Source organism: Fusarium solani, assembly GCF_023522795.1.
Source record: "Fusarium solani strain SB1 chromosome Unknown bctg00000011, whole genome shotgun sequence".
Classification (NCBI taxonomy): Eukaryota; Fungi; Ascomycota; class Sordariomycetes; order Hypocreales; family Nectriaceae; genus Fusarium; species Fusarium solani.
Window position 1 is genome coordinate 215,214 of NW_027072149.1, and position 18,710 is coordinate 233,923.

Sequence of the window (18,710 nt, forward strand, 5' to 3'; positions counted from 1 at the left end):
TTACGATGTGGTGATTTTTTCCCGCATAAATCATCCAGTTGAGGAGGCTAATAATCCCAACCACAGCTAAATGACTGACGAGTAATCCAAAGGCATACGAGTCAGGTTTTGGAAGATGGGTTCTTAGTACCTGAGGGCACTCACTCATACCAGATGCAGTGACTGGGATGCTTGGGGGCAAGATTAAAAATCCAAGCTGATGCAGAGCACTGATCACGGTCACAATGTTTCCAACCCATCCCACGGCCGATGGGAGTTTGAAGGCCCGGTTGAAAGTAAGAGTATCCGATGACCTCTTGCTACAGATGAGAAGGACCGCAGGAATAGCAAATGATATCATATGAAGGAGAATGCCTGAAAACGAGGGCGTTGAACGCGGCCGAGGAGCCCAGGTATATGCAGCCGCACAAGAAGACAAGGAGGCCTTGCAGGAGCAGTGCGGCCATTGGAACGTTACCCAACGATGGGGAGGGGTTTGGAGAAGACAACGGCGTTATCACAAGCCATCGCCCAGATCAGTCGTGAGGATGTTTGCTAGATCGGGATAATGACGATGAGTAATGGTTGCCTGAAATAAACTCACGAGTCATTGAGAAGGGATTCCAAGTCTGTAATTGTGTAAGACATGCTGACACTAAAGACGAATGTAGTGAAGCCGATCCCGATGGTCGAAACAAGTGCCAGAGGCACAACCTTCTCTGGCCTTCTAGTCACCTCAGCTAAGTGCAACGTAGCATCTAAACCGGCGTACATGTATCTCGGGGTGATCAACTCGGTGAGGAAGGACACAACTGGTGGCCACCCGGTTTCACTTTCGAAGTTGGTCCATACATAAGTCGAACTCTGTTTCTCACTGCGCGCAAGACAAGTGATGGTCAAGATTACAAAGATGGCCAAGGTCAGCGCAACTGCAAATGTAGATTTTCAGCCAGTGTTGAACGAGTAAAGGCGGGCACTTACAGCCAAACTCGTGAATGAGGGGGAAGGTGTGGAGGATAAAGATGTTGTAACCAAGCGTGAACACGTTGATGGCTTGCTAAGTATGTCGACTCAAGGGACATGCTGTTCAAAACTCATTTGCTCCAAGTCGGGCTCCATGAAAGTGACTGCAATTACGATCGATCACGGCCACGGACTCCATCTTATAACAAAGCCAATGCAGAAGCCCTAGTATAAGATAGCATTTCCGTCACCGCAAAAGCCTTGTCATTTGCCGTAATCTCTCCTTACGCTAACTACACACAACAGTTTGCACAGATCAAGTTCAACAAGGCTGAACACAAAACGCCGAAGGGCCCAGGTTTGGTCTCGTTCCGGACTTCAGCGATAGGTGTTATCTAAACGCCGCTATCAGAGCAAGAGATGGGTTAAACGCGTTAATCAGGGGCCCACTGATAAGAAATGAACCGGCAACTAGACGAGTTGATTGACCGCGATAGCACGGAACAAAGGGTAAATGGGAGGCAATAAGCGGATGGGGCGATGTTGAATACTAGAGCGCTATGATTCGAAGATGGTCAAGTAACTGAAGATAAGAGACACTGTAAAGAAAATAGCCTTAATCCCATAGAATGATGCGGGCGTCATTAGATGGGCGGTTTAATGACGGCACTATCCTACACAAGGGTCGAGCCCTTGTTCCCTCATCGTCTTCTCAAGCCCATCAATACCATACAAGTGCACATCCTTATCTACCTTTTCCCAGTGAAGAGATAACCAATGAGCGGTACTATCCACTGTTTGCATCCGTAGATTCGAGTTGCCCAAAAGCTGCAGCAGAGTCTCTCGCTGTGATTCTTCCCTCATGCAGGACCCAACTACGAGCGTTGGCCACATGAATGTAGTCCAGGGTGGCGATTCACCAGACAGCTGCTTAAAACTTTCCAGAAAAAGAGCGATGCTGGGCTCGACCTGGTTGTACAGTTCAACTTCCAGATCCTCATGCCCTTTCATCGAGGTACGTAGGAAAACGAGGCATGCAGCTCGGTACATTTCGCCTGCCAGTTCGTATCCCGGGTCATCGCTTTGACTGTTCGGTAACCAGCTGTTAATGGCCGAAAAGATGGAATCATATTCCTGTTGGACGACACTTGAGCTATCCCTCCGAGCTCTAAACCTACCTGGGAGACGCGCAATGCGGGGGATCAGTTCGAACAAGGCATGTGAACAACCAAACATGAACCCATATATCGGACTGTCCTGGTTAAGGGTGTGCAGTGGCTGGGATAGAGATCGTGGGTCGAGCAGGCGATCTGAGGAGGCTTGGCCAATACCAATGTTGGCAACGATAGCGAGATAAGAGTATTGCTCAGAAAAGAAGCCCAGGAGGTTCTCATCACGGCATCTTTCATCCTTGCGGAGGTCACTGATCATCGACCCACTGGCCCGCAGGTGGTAGTATAATGAGCCCCGGATGTCGGCATCAATCACCTATCCCCGAACATCAGCGCGTGCCCATACGACATGTAGGGGGCTGAGAGTCTTACCTCGTACCAACAGAGGGTCAGGCAAGATGCCAAGAGGGCGATGCGGTCTTGTACGCTGCAAGTATTCCATTTGGTGATACCCACTTTGAGGCTCCGCAAGGCCACCGCGTAGTGATCACGAGAAGAGAGAGAGAAGGCCGGCTCCGAGTAGGCACGGTGGCACGAACTGACTGCCAGGATAGCGTGCTGTAGAGCGGTACTATGCATTGACACGCGGATATTATACGTGATGAATGGATTCTCAATGTCTCCTTTGCCAACCATTCGAGGCGCAGTCAACTCGGTGAAGGAATCGAGTAATGACGCGGCTTCGACGCCACGGAATGCAGGAGGAAGGGAGGAGAGCGGCGCTGCCAAGACATCGGTCGTATCGCTTGTAGACTGTCTAATCTGAGTTTGAATATGGGGCATCGATGAGAGATTTCGTTCTGTCATGCTGGCAACGCTCTGGATGGCCGGGGTTGCGGGGTCGCGGGATGGCCACGCGCAGATGAGCTGGTTCCGGAGACACCCTGAGCATTCTGGCTTGATCTCGTCGCATTTCTTGCGTCGTCTCCTGCAGGGTAAGCATCCTGATTTTGTCCGTTTGCAGGCCCGACGAGCGCGCCTGATGTCAGAGGTCAAGTCCATCGATAATGTGGTGATGGGTGAGAGGAAGAGTCCGCGGGTGAACGGGCGTGGAACGAGAACGCGGGGTTCATCCTGGGCCGATAGCCTCTCTCCCACTAAGTGCATTACTACTTTACCTCTCTAACCTACGTAGGGAACTAGATAACTCGTTGCTTCTGTCCAGGCTCCAACCAGCAAATCTTGTCAGATATGCCCTCCTCCTCAAAAACCTTTCGCAGTTCAGTGCCGAACTGGGTGAAGTGATGCCACGACTCGTAGTGGATGGGCACAAGAATGTCTTCTTGAAGCTGACGGAACGGCTTTGCCGCATCTTTGCCTCCCATTATAATCTACAAAGGCTCATCCCGTCCAGGGAGTGGAATTCGTGCGTCTCCGAGGTTCATGATGGCGACGACGATGTGGAATTTTTTGCTCATCTCGGCGTGCACCGGCATCAGTACCGTATCGCCAGTAAAGTATACGGCGTTTGGCATTCCGTCAGGGCTCATTCCAAATGCCTCAGTGCGAAGAATGAAGCCGGTGACCTCGCCGCCTGGAAGATGTGTGCATGGAACTTCAGTAATATCCCAATCGCTTCCATGGAAGGGGAAAGTAAAGTCAAGGTCTCCCACGACTTGATAGTCGCGACACCAGGCCTCGGGGCGAGGTTCTTGGCCCCGTCCGGCGTGGTGATGACTCGACGCCCGTCGAGGAGGCGACGACCCTCAAAATCAAGGTTATCGATGTGGTCTTCGTGACTGAGAAGGACAGCATCAATAATAGGCAGATCCTGCAACTTTAGAGCAGGGCCGTCCATGAATTTGGCAAACATGGGTTGGGTTCCCTCTGACATCAGGTGCGTGATCTCGTACTCGGCTGGCGCTTCCCCGAAAACTGGGTCCGTGATGAAGGTGACGCCGCCAACTTCGAGGATGGCCGTGGCGGTCGTGATGCGGGTGACGTGCACGGGGGTCTGGAAGCTGGGTGGGGCCATTTTGAAGGCAGTGGTTTGTTGGACTTGGTAAGATGCCAAGACAATTGTGAAGGTCAAGTCTGAGGTTTGAGTGAGGCTGGTGGTGATGGTAATGTTGTTTGGTCAGGATGCCGTCTCGCATCGTGTTTACATCCTCCAAAGACGCACAGGTTCAACATCTTTAACGTTACTCTTGATAAGCATCAGAAAGATAGTCTTCTAAACTCTTCGACTTGGAGATTTTCGAAACGTATCATCGCAAGATTGAGCGTATGGCCATGGAACGCTCCGTCGAACTAGGCGGATGTTGTCGTGAATGCTACCTACCCTATCGTCGCCTGTTCGGATGTTGGGGGATTTGTTACCATTTCGAGACTTATTAGCCGAGGCGCTAATTTAGTCATGCGCGCCATTAACGTCATAACATCATGGCGCTGATAAACCCTCGCCAAGGACTAATAGAGTTACCTTCCAGGCCCGCCAGGTTATCAGCTCGCATTGTCTTTAACGCGTTTATCTACTAAGCGCCTTTATCTGTGGATACCCTCACTTGGTCCCAGTTAGATTGGCTGAACATTCCTCTGCTTGTTCGATATGCGCGCTCATGGCACTTGGAGATCTGCGAAGGGTCCTAGACAAGTCTTTGATGCCGTTTTCCCAACAAGTGTGGGCGAGTTTCGATTACCATGTGGATGCATCGCTTTGAATTTTGCCTGAGAAGAAAATGGAAACAGGAGGGTGGACCTTTGAAGTCGAAAATGCCTATATAACTGACCTTGCTGCTCTCAACATGATAATCTGGGCTCTCTAGACTGAAACAGATCAAAAACTTTCTTCATATTCAAGTAACATACCAACAAGATGTCTACTAAGTCTGGCGAACCCCTCTCTAACGCTGCCCAAGAGCTGCTGCAGCTTGAGGAGAAGTACTCCGTCGGTGGTTTCGCGCCCACTCCAGGCTTCCTTGTGTCAGGCAAGGGTTCCACCCTCATTGTATGTGACCCCAGCCTGTATCAGTTCTTGAATTGGACGACTAACATAGGGATCTTCCGTCTCACTGATAGGATGTCGATGGAAGGGAAATCATCGACTTTGTCACCATGTTTAGTGCCACCAACATTGGACATGGCCATCCCAAGCTGATCGAGGCTGTTGTCGAAACCATGCGAAAGAGTGAACCTCCAAAATTCTTTGTGTTTCTCCTGGTCCAGCTAACTCCTGTGCTTTAGCTACCCTTATCAACATGTCTACTCACTACGCAGGATGGCCGAAATTGGCCAAGGAGCTTTGCGAGAGATTTGGCTACGACAAGGTGACAGCCATGGTTTCAGGCGCTGAAGCTGCTGATACTGCTTGTAAAATTGCTCGCAAGTGGGGTATTGTACACAAGGGAATTGCTCCAGAGGAGGTTCTCGTTCTTGGAACCTCGGACAATTACCATGGCTTGACCTCGGGCATCTGGCCCATTATGACACCTGGTAGCCAAGAAGGTTAGCATCATATTCGGATGTCTTTTGGCAAGTGCTAACTTTGCTAGGCTATGCCGTGTTTAGCAGGAATATCACCAACCGACACCCCCGGACGGGCGAGCTGCTCCGATACGGCCACATCGAAGACTTTGAGGCTGTGTTTGAGGAGTTTCATAGCCGAATTAGTGGCGTCATTATGGAGTGTATCCATGGAAAGCTGCCGTGAGTGCCATCCTTGTCTTTCTTAGCCCGGATCATGATCGCTTTGTTATCTCTGCTCATTGGCAGCTTGGTCGCATCCGACTGGCCTTGGTGTCGATGGTGTTTTTCACTATTCAATGACAACGCTGACTCTTCATCTAGTACCTTTCAGGAGGAGATCGACTTTGCCAGCGGAGTCCGCCAGCTGTGCAAAAAGTACAACATTCTCTTCATCTCTGATGAGATACGAATGGGTTCCGCCAAGACTGGAAAGTTCCTCTGCAGTGATTGGCTGGGTCCTGAGAGTAAGCCTGATATGATTACTCTGGGCAAGTCCATCACTGGCGGAGCGTTCCCGGCTTCATACGTTCTTGGAAACAACCAGGCCATGTCACTTGTTGAGTCGTTCCAAACTGGAGGTACCTTTACCATGGCCCCTGCAGCTGTTGCAGCCACCACCGCAGCCTTGAAGATCTACGATGAGGAGAAGCTTTGTGAAAAGGCGTTCGCGATTGAAGCCAGGTGGAAGGAGACTACATCCAAGTGGAACTACCCCTGGATCAAGTACGTTACCTCTCGAGGCGCCGACATGAGCATTGCGACCGAGCAAAAGTATGGCACTGTCACCCCTCGTCGTGTTGCGAGACTTGCGTGGCAGAAGGGGCTGTTCATCTATCCCACCAAGGCTGCTATTCGTGTGCACATGGCGTTGACCATCTCCGACGAGGAGCTGGAGAAGGGATTGAGCATCTTGACAAACGTGATGGATGAGATTGAGTCATACGGAGATATTCCTGGCTCTACCCATCCGTCTGATGATGCTAAGCACGGGGGTTACTAGAAGGGGTGTCATGTTAGGTAGAATCATCGCCTGAACCTCATCCAAGGCTCAAGTATAAAGCACCTTAGGAAGTATAAGTAACATTCAAATTTTACGCAAAGACTTTACTTCTTGATAGCTTATAAGATTTTGTTTCTCTATGTGTCTTTGCTTTTAGATCGTCTTTCTTGCATGAAAAGAGTGTATCGGCAACAGAGGCAAAGAAGTTGACTCTGAAACCCGGCCCTCGATGGGATAACTGAGCCAGAAGACCGAAGATGACATTCAGTAGATGACGGCATGGCAGCACAACTGCATAATAAGATAACCAAAGTCTTTTGGTGTTGAATGAATAGGTATTTAACATCACAATTGACCTGAAAGATGGAAGTCGGGTGATATGGGCCACAATTTAGCTGGCCAACGTGACATGGACATTGAACCTCATGCTACCAACACAACAGGGTAACCTAAATCTCAGAAGCTATTTTTCTGAATAGAATGAATTAGATTCTCGCTTTGAATGTATTGCCGGGCGCTGAGATCGTTTCCTGTAAGTCGCGATGTGACTGCGAAGCGTAACTTCTGTCAAGAGCACATGTCTCGCATCTATCGTCCTAAGAGATGCAACTCACCCAAGCTTTTAGCATGTCTTCTGATATTATACTAGTCGAATGGATAAGCTATCATGGATATAGCCGCACCAAGATCCAGGGCACGTAAAAGGGACCTTTTTAATCCCCTATCGGGAAAGCAGGGAGCCAATTAGCACCACTTTACTGCAGGTCTTGACAGACACTGATTCGCTGGCCTCTTCCATCCCCTGCTCCGTACACTGGAACTACTTGGCCCAACTCTTAACAGAATGATGCTCTGGTGGATCCTCCTAAGCTCCAGCTCGCGAGCTTGGAGTCTTGACAATACCCGCAACGCCGATTTGCATGTTCACATCAGCGGGTCAACAACCATCGCGGAGACTGAGAGGCATTACTCGTTGCCTGTGTCGAGTCTTTTTCGCTAGAGATATACGAACCTCTAGAATAAACTAGATCGAGGACATGACGATGGTAGGGACAATGATGAAAAGGCGCAGTGGGATTCGCCATGCCGCATTCGTTGTGATGGCCCCTCTGGCGAACATGTGCCATCTCCTACCGCACCGCTCACTGACCATGGGTACAGTCTACAGTGTCTTATGGTATTGGGCTTCAATGCCGTCATATATTGGCAACTATATCTTTTGCTATTATAAGCGACGATCTCTTTAGAGATGACATTGATTACAAGAGAACAGTACTCGGTAGACATTTGGATGATAGGCCGTCAGCTGACTATAAAAAAGCTTCTGGTCCCGCAGATTCATGACCCTGTGATGGGTGTAAGAATATATTCTTTGAGAAACTCAGTGTCAAGATAGTCTCACCTCCCGTTGAGACGGGCTCGTGCTAGTATTGTTATTAGCTCTAGTTAGAAACGGGGAGAGGGACATTCATTGGTTGTTCTATGAGACCGCCTGCAGCTTAATATCTAGATACACAGATCCCGTCTTAACGCCCATTGTGTTCCTCCTCTCTAGGTGATGCCATTTTCCCAGGGATTGTCTTATTTCTGGCGTACCAATGTCGAGCTGCTCCAAAACCTCCACGACCACGGCGTAGAGAATCTCGATACTTCCGTCATCAACCTTGACTGCGATGCCCAGTGCGTCACGTGCGCCTAGGCTTCTGGTCTGCTCAGACTCGCGAATGCCGACTCCGTAACAGCCATCGGCACCTAGCTTGCCGATCAACTGTCCCTGGTATACCTCCATGAGCTCTGTACAGAACCTCCCGTCTCCTCCTACACATTCTGGGTGGTTTGTCATGGCATGAAACACGCGTGAGAGGTTCTTGGTTCGTGAACCAGACTCCTCCTTCTGTTCAGCCTGATCCGCCGCCGCTGCGAAGAGGGCGTAGATGCGCCCCAAATAGGAGAGAGGAAAGGCAGGAGCAGGCAGATTGCAGCCATCAATTCCCCATTGGATAAGGGTAGGATTAGGGCAAAGATCCTCTACTACTTGCTTCACCAAAGTCTGCATCGGGTGATCTGGAAGGTGGTAGTCCTCGACACTGGAGCCTAGAGCGAGAGCACCAGCCATCATAGCAGCATGCTTGCCAGAGCAGTTGTTGTATATGCCTCCTAACGGCTCGATTCCCGCCCTGATCCAGCGTTTGTTGACGAAGTCGGATAGGGAGGCATGGCCACCGCAGCGGTATTGTTCTTCGTGGACGCCGGCCTTGGCTAGCATTTTTCTGGCTCGGTCGATGTGTCTGTCTTCACAGCTATGTGAAGCACACATGAGAGCGAGGTCAGCCTCTCCGAAACCCGCGTTGTCAAAGGCGCCGGTTTCAATGACGGCGATAGCCTGGGCTGGTTTGGCTGCGGATCGAGCAAGGGTGACTCTCGAGGGGTTGCCAATGGCAAAGAGGACGTTGCCCTGGGAGTCGGTAACTGCGACATGAACACGATGAATGTTCTCCACGATGCCGCCTCTATCGGTGACGACGCAGTTGTTTCCGATCTCTTTTGTTTGTGTCATGGTAGTTATTGACTGGATGGATGAGAAGGAGATGGGCTGAACTGAAGTGATGGGGGCGTTGGATACATGATACTAGTTGGCATGGGTATTTATAATGAGACAAGGGCACGAACAAGAAGTCCCTGTGAGTGAGAAAGGAACTTCTCTCCGTCCCGCCATCCAATGAATTAACCTGGAAGCCCAGTCTCTTTGACTGTCGCTCCATCAACTTCCTCCGTACCCACAAGGTTCCGTACCCACAAGCCTCCGTCCCCAGTTTTACGACCGCTTCGTGTGATGAGATTCGTCCTATTTTGAGCCACAACCGGCCCTGCGACAAATTGTGCTTCCTGAAAATCGTCTTCTCCATCCTTCAACGGGTCTCAGAGATGGAGTACCTCGGCTGTCATAGCCCTGGCTGCCATGAGCTATTGTGAAGAAAATCAAGCGACAATGAATCAATGTCGAACAATTCCAACTCCTCCGGCATGACGAATAGAGAGTCTCCTATGTTCATATGGGAGTCTGACGGTTGTTCTCCCCCGAGTAGGTGTTCGTCTTCATCCAGCGGCATGACAAAGTGACTCTTGAGGCATATCCTCGAGTCGCCACTGTGCCCTAGTCTCTGTGTAGAGAGCTTGTTAACCTTTTGGAGGCCATTTTGCGTATTGTTGCAAACTTTCGGATCCAAAAGCTCCCAGAACCATGCGGGCTGGAAGCTGATTGTCGTGTCTTGATCTGAACTCTGTAGGCGGATCGACTCAGCCAAAGCTTGAAGCTTTCTCAATGTGTTCAGCTGTCCATCCGTGTTAGCCCTTTCGATCTAGAAATCTTTCCCAGCTCCGGTAAAGTAGGATGCATTGCCTACCTTTTGGGAAATGTGTGGCCAAGTCTGGGCCACATGATTCAAAAATGCATCGCATTTAGCCAAGTTCTCTTGAGCCCTTCGAGACACCTTTGCATCTCTGGAGAACTGGAATAGCCACAGTGCTGTCGAAGCTGCCGCAATCGCATCGGTGATAATCGGATCGACTACGTCTGTCAGGTTACGGCATTCTTCAAGCATTCGAAATAGCCAGCCTGTGTGGTATATGGCTAGGTCCGCTCTTTGCTGAAGGAACAGACAGGATGGAGGGATGCCCTCGGGGGAACGCAGCAGAAATGTGTGGATAAACGGATGGTTGAGGATAACGTGGCAAGCGTGCCAGAGAAGTTGACTCGTTATCCAAGGGTTCCAGTACTCGCGGTTCTGGGACACTTCTACTGTGGTTCGGTCAGGTAGTGAGGCGTTGCATAAGAAGTATTGCGTGTTGAGCTGGGCTTCATACTCAACCATCTCGACACATAATCTCGTGTGGGTTGATTCGGGCGACCATGATTTCTCGACCATGCCCTGCCGTAATCGGTGTAGGTAACATCGTACTTTACCCCAGATGTCGATGATGCGGAGACCATGCCCATTGATGCCAATATCTTTCAATCTGGATACTGAGCCCTGGACCTTTGAGCTAGTATCATATCCATTGGCGGATAAAGGGGGAGGGGGCCACGGTGCGCTGAGAGGATAATCAGGAACGCGAATGGCTGTAATGTTTGATTTGAAAGGGATGAAGATTCTTTCAAGCGCAAAAACACTCCAGTGAGCCCTAGAGATGGAGTCGCCTTCAGAAGCCGGGCTACTATCATTCGAGAGGGCACGCAGGGCTTCCAGTCGCGAAGCAGCTCCGATGACCACCCAAGCTTGAGCAAGCTGCTGGGCTTGAGCATCTTATTAGCTGCTTGTCTTGACTATTCTGTTAAGGCAAGAGACACCTACTTCTGATATGTTTTAGAGCTACAAGACACAAGGCTTGTGTGAGCTCTACTGTCGGAACCCCCTCAAAGACCAACTGCATAGTGGCCTCCTCTGCCAGTCGTGCGTAAAGGTTCTTTGCAGCGGGCTCGTTATCTTCATAAAACTCATGAGTGGAAAAGTTCATCATAAGAGCCATGAAAGCCCACAAAAGAAACCGGGGTCCGGTAAGAAGTTGTTGGGTGAGGTTTTGGAGGCTAAACAAGGGCAATGGCTGAAGGTGAAGTCTGAGCCGGTAGACCTCGATAAAGTGCTCGAGGGCTTCAGGAGATGGCTCCGGCCTGAGGAAGAAGTGACGTCAGTGGACATTGAGCGGCATGTTCTAGAAATTGAGGAATGAACCTTGATGGAGAGAATCGCTGCGGCGTGCCAAGTGCATCTGGAAGACGGCCAGATGACCTGAGAGAGTATGAGGACACAGGTCTTGTGGGCGAATGGCTTGATGATACCATGCCAGGTGAAGCCTCGAACTGGGTAGCCATGGATATCGCTGAGCCCAGCAGAGGGTTAACAACAGTGTTAGAACTATTGATGAGCCCCAGAATAGAGTTAAGATTAGATTCTTGATGCCTTCGCGCCCTTGTTCTAGTCGGTCTGGTCCTGATTATAATGAGCTTCCACTTTTGTCTTGGAAACCCGCGACTTACAACGCGTCGATGGCTTCCCTTTTTCCGAACCCTTGAGCACACGAACGACTTCTTGGCATATAGAAACATTCAGTTTTGAGACGCTTGCAGTAAGAGCAGGTCGGCCTTTCTCCCGTGCATTTCGTCTTCTTCCGGCTAGTTGACGGTGAGTTTTGCAGAGGCCGCGGTGCACTCTAAAGGTAAGATGTACTTACCGGCATGGCTCACATGCTTGCCGTATTTGCGGCTGCAAGCTTGAGATGGCCGGTGGCATGATGTTCAATTCACGGGATATATATCTAGGGATTAGATGGAATAGGCCTGTGGAAGGAAAAAGGCACTCGTGGGTCTCGTGGAGGTAGAGGATTCGGCGAAATAATCCGATAACTTCATAATGCGCAACTAATAATCTCAAAAAGGCTAAGCATGGAAATTTGATGTTCTTTTAAATGAATATTCATCCCCCTCCATCATTATCAGCCGCCAAAGTTCCTCAACCGCCCCGCACGAGAACACAAAAGGGCATATCCGATGATGGCTCAAATGCCGCTGCGGCCAGAGGTTATACTCAAAGATAGTATGGCGCTTGGTAAATACCTCCGAGGTGGTAATGATGAACGGGTATAAGTAATTGCACTTGAGATATTAATATCTCCAGTAAGTGTCATCATCCTGCCTTCTATGTCCCGTCTCAACTCGCTTCCGTAGTTCAGTTCGAGACATCCTTCTTTCTATTTATCCGCTTAGTTATCCCATTAAGGGCCGGGCTTCAACTATATCAAGAATGGCAATATCGACACTTCATAGCATCATATCCTAATGCTAGCACGGTGGTCTCTTTCTCTTTAGTCTTTTCCCTGGCATGCAAATGATGCAATACAAGATTATCCAGGGTCTTCGAAGAGGCTTCAGTGGATCCAGCGGCCATTTACGAGGTCTTCCTACAAAATAGCTAGTAGATGACATCGCTAAGAATGGACGAGCCGTACGGTGCCCCAGCCGAAGACGTTTTCGATACGGAGAAAGCCACCTTAATGGGAGCGGGGATGGGCATAAGACCATGGACCTCTGTCTTGAAGAACATCTGGCATATGCGCAACAACAATAATGGTCTTGAGTGTCTGCTTCGTGTCGAATTTATCTTTATGACCTGAGATGTCACTTCCTTTGAATGGTTTGAGTCACAACTTGGCGCTCTCGAAGACCGTCCATGCAAAAATTCCAGACGCGTCGAACGATCAATTCCTTCGAATTCATATCTTCTTGACCAAAAAAATCGACTATGATATGGCGCAGAACGTGATAATTGAGAATATTCACAGGTATCCGAAGCAGAGTCTTTGACAAAATTTATCTTCGTCGGCTTGAGTAAAAAAGGGGAACACAAGTAGGCATCTATTTCTCAGGTGTCGGTAAAAATCCATGTCCAGTCTCTCCTGGTGATTCAGCTAACATTTTGTAAAAGCTTGTGAAATTAGGTCGACATGCAAGCAGGTCTCTGATGTTGATGTCGAGGCCAAGTTCTGGAAAGAATACTTTTCAGCTCACTAACCAACCCCGTTGCTACATACTAGATAAGAGTGACATGAGCTTATCGGAAACTTGTGATACTTATCCAGCTGGTTTGTTCCTTTAGCAAACCCTCTATATTGTACTAAGCTTGTTATGGGCAATGTCAGATCATGCCACCCCCAAGTCTTCCCCTCGTCTCTGCCTTGTGTGGCCTCGTCTCCAGACAGTTCATCCTCTCAAACGACCTTTGCCGTTACTAAATCAGCCTTCATCGTCCATAGATCAATCCCGCCATGAGTAGTTCGTTCTTCAGCGCGAAAACCCAGACTCTAACGCTTCCCGACGGTCGCATCTTATCCTTTGGCGTCTTCGGCGCTGACAGGGATGCAGAACCTGGGACAGAGAATCTTCCGGTCGTCTTCTACTTTCACGGCGTCCCCAGCTCCCACGACGAGGCATACATGATGCACAATGCCGCCCTCGAGCGAGGCATTCAGATTGTCGCCCTCGACCGTCCTGGCTATGCTGGCTCCACGCCCCAGCCTGGTCGGCAATTCCTCGACTGGCCGTCCGACGTACTCGCTGTTGCCGACCACTTCTCCATCCCCCGATTTGCTATAATAGGCGCATCTGGTGGCGGACCCTATGCTTTGGCATGCTTGCGGTCGCTGCCGAAAGACCGGCTCACTGGGGTTGCCCTCTGCTCCAGCGTCTACCCGATCTCGTTTGGACTCGCAGGCATGAAGTTTCTAAACATTCTTTTGCTTCGTATCGCTCCTTGGGTTCCCTCTCTTCTTGCCTGGATCGTGGATTATACCCAATCGTCGGCTGCGCGAGACGAGGAGCACCCCGAAGTCTATGTGAGCAAGATGATGGAGATGATGAAGACCATACCTGCCGCAGACCGCGTTGTCTTTTACGACAACATTGGCGGCTATAGGGACGCCATCGTGGCCGGCTCCCGCGAGGCGTTGAAGCCAGGCGGACAGACATTTGCCCAGGAGTATGCATTGCTTGGAAGTGATTGGGGGTACAAGATTGAGGAGATAGAAGATGCAGACCGTCTTTTCATCTGGCATGGCACAGAGGATATTCACGTGCCGATTGCCATGGCCGAAAAAGCAAGTCAGCTGCTGCCAAACGCCGAGTTGAGACGTCTCGAAGGAGAGGGACACGTTGGCCCTGTTCTTCGAGCGAGTGAGATTCTGGATGTGATGAAGGGCAGACTTGGCAGATCTGTACAGTAGGTGGTTGTCCCAGCAGCGGTGGGGCTTGGAATAATTGTCCTCTTTCCTTGTTCACTGCCTCATTGAGGAACCATCGAAGACCAAAGGCCAATCTAATAAAGTTCGACTTCAAGATGACACAAATGTGGTTCAAATTACCTTCTTGGGACGTCAGGCCACGAGCCAAAAAGCCCGATGTGCCAATGTCAGCAGGTCGCATTAGCGTGCGGGGCGAGCGACCTCCGGGTGGTCACCTCGCGTTGCCATCACTCGATCTTGCCCTTTGACTGGAGGGTTCAGATGTGGCTCGAGGACTTTGATATCGATGACGAAACTCTCTGGCAGCGTAGATGAAGGGAAGAAGTTTTTTCTGGCTATATATAGCCCAAATCTCCCAGTAAATCGAAGTGCTCAACTCTTCCTTCATTAACACGCATCACCAACCCCAACCCCAACCACCAACTTCACCAAATCAAACCAACCAACATGTCTCTTTTTCAACCTCCACCAAAGCCCAACTCCCCAATGGGTTATCACCGTGTTCTCTCCCCAAATGCGGCAGTCAAAGTCTCTCCCATATGTCTTGGTGGAATCAGCATCGGCAACAGTTGGGCCGAGTACACGGGCAAAAACGAAGACCCCTTCGAGTTACTCGACGCATTTTTCAAGATCGGAGGCAACTTTATCGACACCTCCAACGTCTACAACTCCGAGGACTCGGAGAAGCTCATTGGGCAGTGGATGGAAGAGCGCGGAACCAGGGATCAAATGGTAATTGCTACAAAGTACAGTGCTCACTATCGCGCCCACGATAGGGAGAATACGCCTCTCCAGACCAACTTTCTTGGAAACTCTGTCAAGAGCATGCATGTATCAGTTCGTTGCAGCTTGGAAAAGCTAAGAACCGACTACATTGATATTCTGTACGTGCACTGGTGGGACTTTACAACCTCGGTCGAGGAGGTCATGAGGGGACTGCATGCCCATGTCATGGCCAAGGAGGTGCTCTACTTGGGCATCTCAGACACCCCAGCTTGGATAGTTGTCAAGGCAAACGCCTGTAAGTTCCGCTTCAGCCTCGATTGCAATCATCTCTGACATGTTCTAGACGCAAGACAACACGGGCTCACCCCATTCTCTGTATATCAGGGCAAATGGAATGCTTCATGCCGTGACATGGAAGGTGAGATCATTCCCATGTGCGAAGACCAGGGAATGGCGATAGTTCCTTGGTCTGCACTGGGCAGCGGTCAACTGCTTTCTGCAGAACAGAGGCAAGCAAGAGCAAACGATCCGGATGCTCTCCAAGCGACCCCAAGTCAGAGAGATCTTGCGGTGTCTGAAGCACTGGAAAAGATTGCAGGTGCCAAGGGAACGTCGTTTCAGGCAATAGTAAGTGGACATTTACCATTAACTCCAGAGTTAGTAACTAATTCGGCCTTAGGCACTCTCTTATTTGTTCCATCAATCGACTTACGTGTTTCCGATTGTCGGCGTAAACACTGTCGCCCACGTCAACGCCATGTCCGATGCGCTGCGTGTGGAGCTCTCTAGAGAGGATATCGACGCCATCCATGAAGCAGCGCCATATGATCCAGGGTTTCCAATGAGCTTTTATTTCTCGTGGACAAAGCCCCAAAAGTATGATCTTTCTCTCACGGCCGCCAATCATAATCAGATTCAGATGGGGGCTTGGATCGATGTTCCGCCAAAGCAACTGGTGAGTACCTACCCTACAATAACCGTCGATGAACTGAGGCTCACCATTGGCAGCCTTACCGACCCAGGCCTAGTTAGATCATTTAAATGTTATCGTATAGGAAAGGAAGATATTGAGTTCAGAATTAATTCCGTCTCAAAGGCTTCGTAGCACGCAGGATGCTGATCCGGTGATTCGGGCCCATTATTCTAGCGAATGTTTTCAACTTGTTTCTGTGAGCCACAACTTGAATACCCTTGTAAAATCCCCTTGAACCTTCTCTCCTATAGATAATAGGTAGTGCGTAAGAAATGGATCTTTGTTTCTCTGGGAAGTATAAATATTGTTTCCTACCCATGCCCGCTTTTTGACAAGCACTCTTTGGCGAGGTGGCAGGCTCCCCCGCAAAACTACCTCGCAAGTCTCCCCATTGGGAAAACACCGAAACGTACCTAGTTACGTAGTAGCTTGCGTGTTTTATCCAAAAAGAAAGCAACTCTGTCGTTGCCTGTTTAAAACTTGTCCTGCCTCGTACGAGCGCGATATAGCTGCTGTTTAGGCATCTTTACCGAGAGAGCCAATAGGAATGCAATAATATTCCTTAAATCTGTTAGTTCCTGGGCTTACAATCCCTTGTAAGGTCCTGCACGTGACTACTAATATGGTAACCAAGCAATGATTGCTTAAAATACGAGCGGTTCGTAAAAAGTTCCATTGGTTTTCGCCCAGGTTGGGATGTGGCTGTGAATCCTTCCTTGCAAGCCCAACGTGACCCTTGCTGCATCGTTCCACTTTTCTGGAGGATTTAGCCAGGGGAAACTCACAGCTGCGGATCTTTCATACCAGACCAAGCGGTGGACGATCGGTGAAGCGAAGGATCCAAGCAGAGGGGGCGCAGTAAAGCGAAGGATTTAAACCAAAGGGCATTTAGGCGAAGTAGGATGTTTATCAAAGATTTAAAAAGGGAACATGTCGCATGATTCACTCTCATCTTCATCAAACTCGCTACTCTATCTACCCCCAAACACCATTTCAACATGCGTATTCAATCGAGTGTCGCTTTTGGCCTTTGGGCTGGCGCTGCCACAGCTGCTCAGTCTCCTTGCGGCACCTCACCTTCTAGCCACGCTTTGAGGGCTGTAACTGAGAACCTCAAGGGAGATTTGGAGATTCGAGGAGGCAGAAAACACGTCACCATCAATACATACGTCCATGTTATTGGAGCAAGTGACAAGGAGGAAGATGGATACATCACTGTGAGTCCCTCCATTCAAGAAACTTCGAATGCGTGCTCATATTCTTTCTATAGGATGAAACCGTAAAGGGCCAGATCGATCTGCTCAACAAGAGCTATAAGCCTTGGGACTTTTCTTTTAAATTGATCGAGACCACCAGGTCTATCAATGAGTCTTGGGCCGACAACCCCGGAGGTAGCCCCGTGGAGGAACCCACTGAGCCTGACTTCAGAGCGGCCCTTCGGAAGGGAAGTTACAAGGATCTAAATCTCTTCTATATCAAGGACATGATCCCCGGTGGAAAATGCGAGCTGCCGATCCCTAACCCCACTAGCCAAGACATTGTCAACGACGGTTGCCTCATGAGATCTGAAAACCCTGGTCAACTTCCCACAACGTATGGTTTTGTCACTGTCCATGAAGTTGGACACTGGCTTGGTCTTGAGCACACATTTGAGAATGGCTGTGAGGAGCCAGGAGACGGCGTTGACGATACTCCCGCCGAGGCGTATCCAGTGAGCGATGGGGACTGTCCGGAGCCAGGTCGCGATACTTGCCCCGATCAGCCGGGCCTGGACCCAGTGGACAACTTCATGACCTACATTAGCCCGTGAGTCTTTACCCATTCTACGGGTTTCAAAGTTGAGCCACTAACAGAGGATAGTGATTGCGGTCCCCAAAGGTTCACACCTGGACAAGCCAAGCGAATGCATAGTCTTTGGAAGAAGCTGCGCGCAAGCTGCAAGCCCAAGGCTTAGGTGGAAGAAACAGATGTATCTCGATTCTCAATTTCATGAGGCGGAAGGGGACGAGGAGGTGAGTTACGCTAGATCCCATAGCACACTCAATAGGTTGAATGAAACTAACCGGTGTGCGTATAGAGTGGTTGTTGTAAGTCAGCTGGACTCGTTCTTCAGCGAAAATGGCGAGGCGGAGGTGAAAGTAGCTGAGGGTTTGGCAAGCGAAAACAGGGCCAAGATAAACCTGCAGAGAGTCAGGAAGGTCATATTCACAGTTTACGAGACCGACATGTGGCGGAAGACTCATCTAGCACCAGTTGGACTAAAGACCTGCAATGTATCTCGGCCGTTTGTTGAGCATGATGGCTTTGGCTGATCTCGATGCTGTCATTTGAGTGTAACGTTAACAGGTGACTTGACAATGTATTCTTTATTATAGTTGAAGCCCGGCCCTTGATGGGTTAACTGGGCCAGAAGATCGTTCACGGGTGAGGTGACGTGTGACGATCTCTGCAGGGGTTTCGTATCTGTGTGTACACCTACGGTGTCTTTGACTGGCAGAACGATCTTCTCTGGCGCTAATAACAGAGATGATAGAGTTAGATGTTGCCAATTGCCTGTTGGAAATGATCCGCGACTTGCACCGCAATAATGCAATGGTGGCAGGACAGGTCACGTGGTGGACAGAATCCTGCCCCCTGAGTT

The 18,710-nt window shown here is 49.8% G+C and overlaps 8 protein-coding genes across 8 annotated transcripts; 4 read left to right on the forward strand and 4 right to left on the reverse strand.

Annotated features, from left to right (window-relative positions):
- Window positions 1-579: 579 nt before the first annotated feature.
- On the reverse strand, window positions 580-3,439 carry MRS44_015087 (uncharacterized protein; the record flags this gene model as incomplete). The annotated part of the gene is made up of 5 exons (XM_046272331.2): window positions 580-908; window positions 961-1,036; window positions 1,621-2,430; window positions 2,487-3,042; window positions 3,288-3,439. 5 exons carry the CDS (start codon window positions 3,437-3,439, stop codon window positions 580-582), a joined length of 1,923 nt encoding a protein of 640 aa, XP_046126027.2.
- A 161-nt stretch (window positions 3,440-3,600) lies between these two features.
- Window positions 3,601-4,089, reverse strand: MRS44_015088 (uncharacterized protein; the record flags this gene model as incomplete). The annotated part of the gene is made up of 1 exon (XM_065619065.1): window positions 3,601-4,089. The coding sequence occupies one exon, from the start codon at window positions 4,087-4,089 to the stop codon at window positions 3,601-3,603; it is 489 nt and encodes a 162-aa protein (XP_065475137.1).
- Window positions 4,090-4,929: 840 nt separating this feature from the next.
- MRS44_015089 (uncharacterized protein) lies at window positions 4,930-6,579 on the forward strand (the record flags this gene model as incomplete). The annotated part of the gene is made up of 5 exons (XM_065619066.1): window positions 4,930-5,061; window positions 5,133-5,241; window positions 5,298-5,558; window positions 5,606-5,759; window positions 5,901-6,579. 5 exons carry the CDS (start codon window positions 4,930-4,932, stop codon window positions 6,577-6,579), a joined length of 1,335 nt encoding a protein of 444 aa, XP_065475138.1.
- Window positions 6,580-8,059: 1,480 nt separating this feature from the next.
- MRS44_015090 (uncharacterized protein) lies at window positions 8,060-9,136 on the reverse strand (the record flags this gene model as incomplete). Its single annotated transcript, XM_046282640.1, has 1 exon — window positions 8,060-9,136. The coding sequence occupies one exon, from the start codon at window positions 9,134-9,136 to the stop codon at window positions 8,060-8,062; it is 1,077 nt and encodes a 358-aa protein (XP_046126030.1).
- A 385-nt stretch (window positions 9,137-9,521) lies between these two features.
- MRS44_015091 (uncharacterized protein) lies at window positions 9,522-11,449 on the reverse strand (the record flags this gene model as incomplete). The annotated part of the gene is made up of 4 exons (XM_065619067.1): window positions 9,522-9,938; window positions 9,984-10,873; window positions 10,932-11,248; window positions 11,310-11,449. 4 exons carry the CDS (start codon window positions 11,447-11,449, stop codon window positions 9,522-9,524), a joined length of 1,764 nt encoding a protein of 587 aa, XP_065475139.1.
- Window positions 11,450-13,398: 1,949 nt separating this feature from the next.
- MRS44_015092 (uncharacterized protein) lies at window positions 13,399-14,352 on the forward strand (the record flags this gene model as incomplete). The annotated part of the gene is made up of 1 exon (XM_046277554.2): window positions 13,399-14,352. One exon carries the CDS (start codon window positions 13,399-13,401, stop codon window positions 14,350-14,352), a length of 954 nt encoding a protein of 317 aa, XP_046126033.1.
- Window positions 14,353-14,817: 465 nt separating this feature from the next.
- On the forward strand, window positions 14,818-16,128 carry MRS44_015093 (uncharacterized protein; the record flags this gene model as incomplete). Its single annotated transcript, XM_046280298.2, has 4 exons — window positions 14,818-15,391; window positions 15,440-15,723; window positions 15,776-16,051; window positions 16,105-16,128. The coding sequence occupies 4 exons, from the start codon at window positions 14,818-14,820 to the stop codon at window positions 16,126-16,128; spliced, it is 1,158 nt and encodes a 385-aa protein (XP_046126034.1).
- Window positions 16,129-17,067: 939 nt separating this feature from the next.
- Window positions 17,068-18,023, forward strand: MRS44_015094 (uncharacterized protein; the record flags this gene model as incomplete). The annotated part of the gene is made up of 3 exons (XM_046267796.2): window positions 17,068-17,286; window positions 17,340-17,875; window positions 17,930-18,023. The coding sequence occupies 3 exons, from the start codon at window positions 17,068-17,070 to the stop codon at window positions 18,021-18,023; spliced, it is 849 nt and encodes a 282-aa protein (XP_046126035.1).
- Window positions 18,024-18,710: the final 687 nt, after the last annotated feature.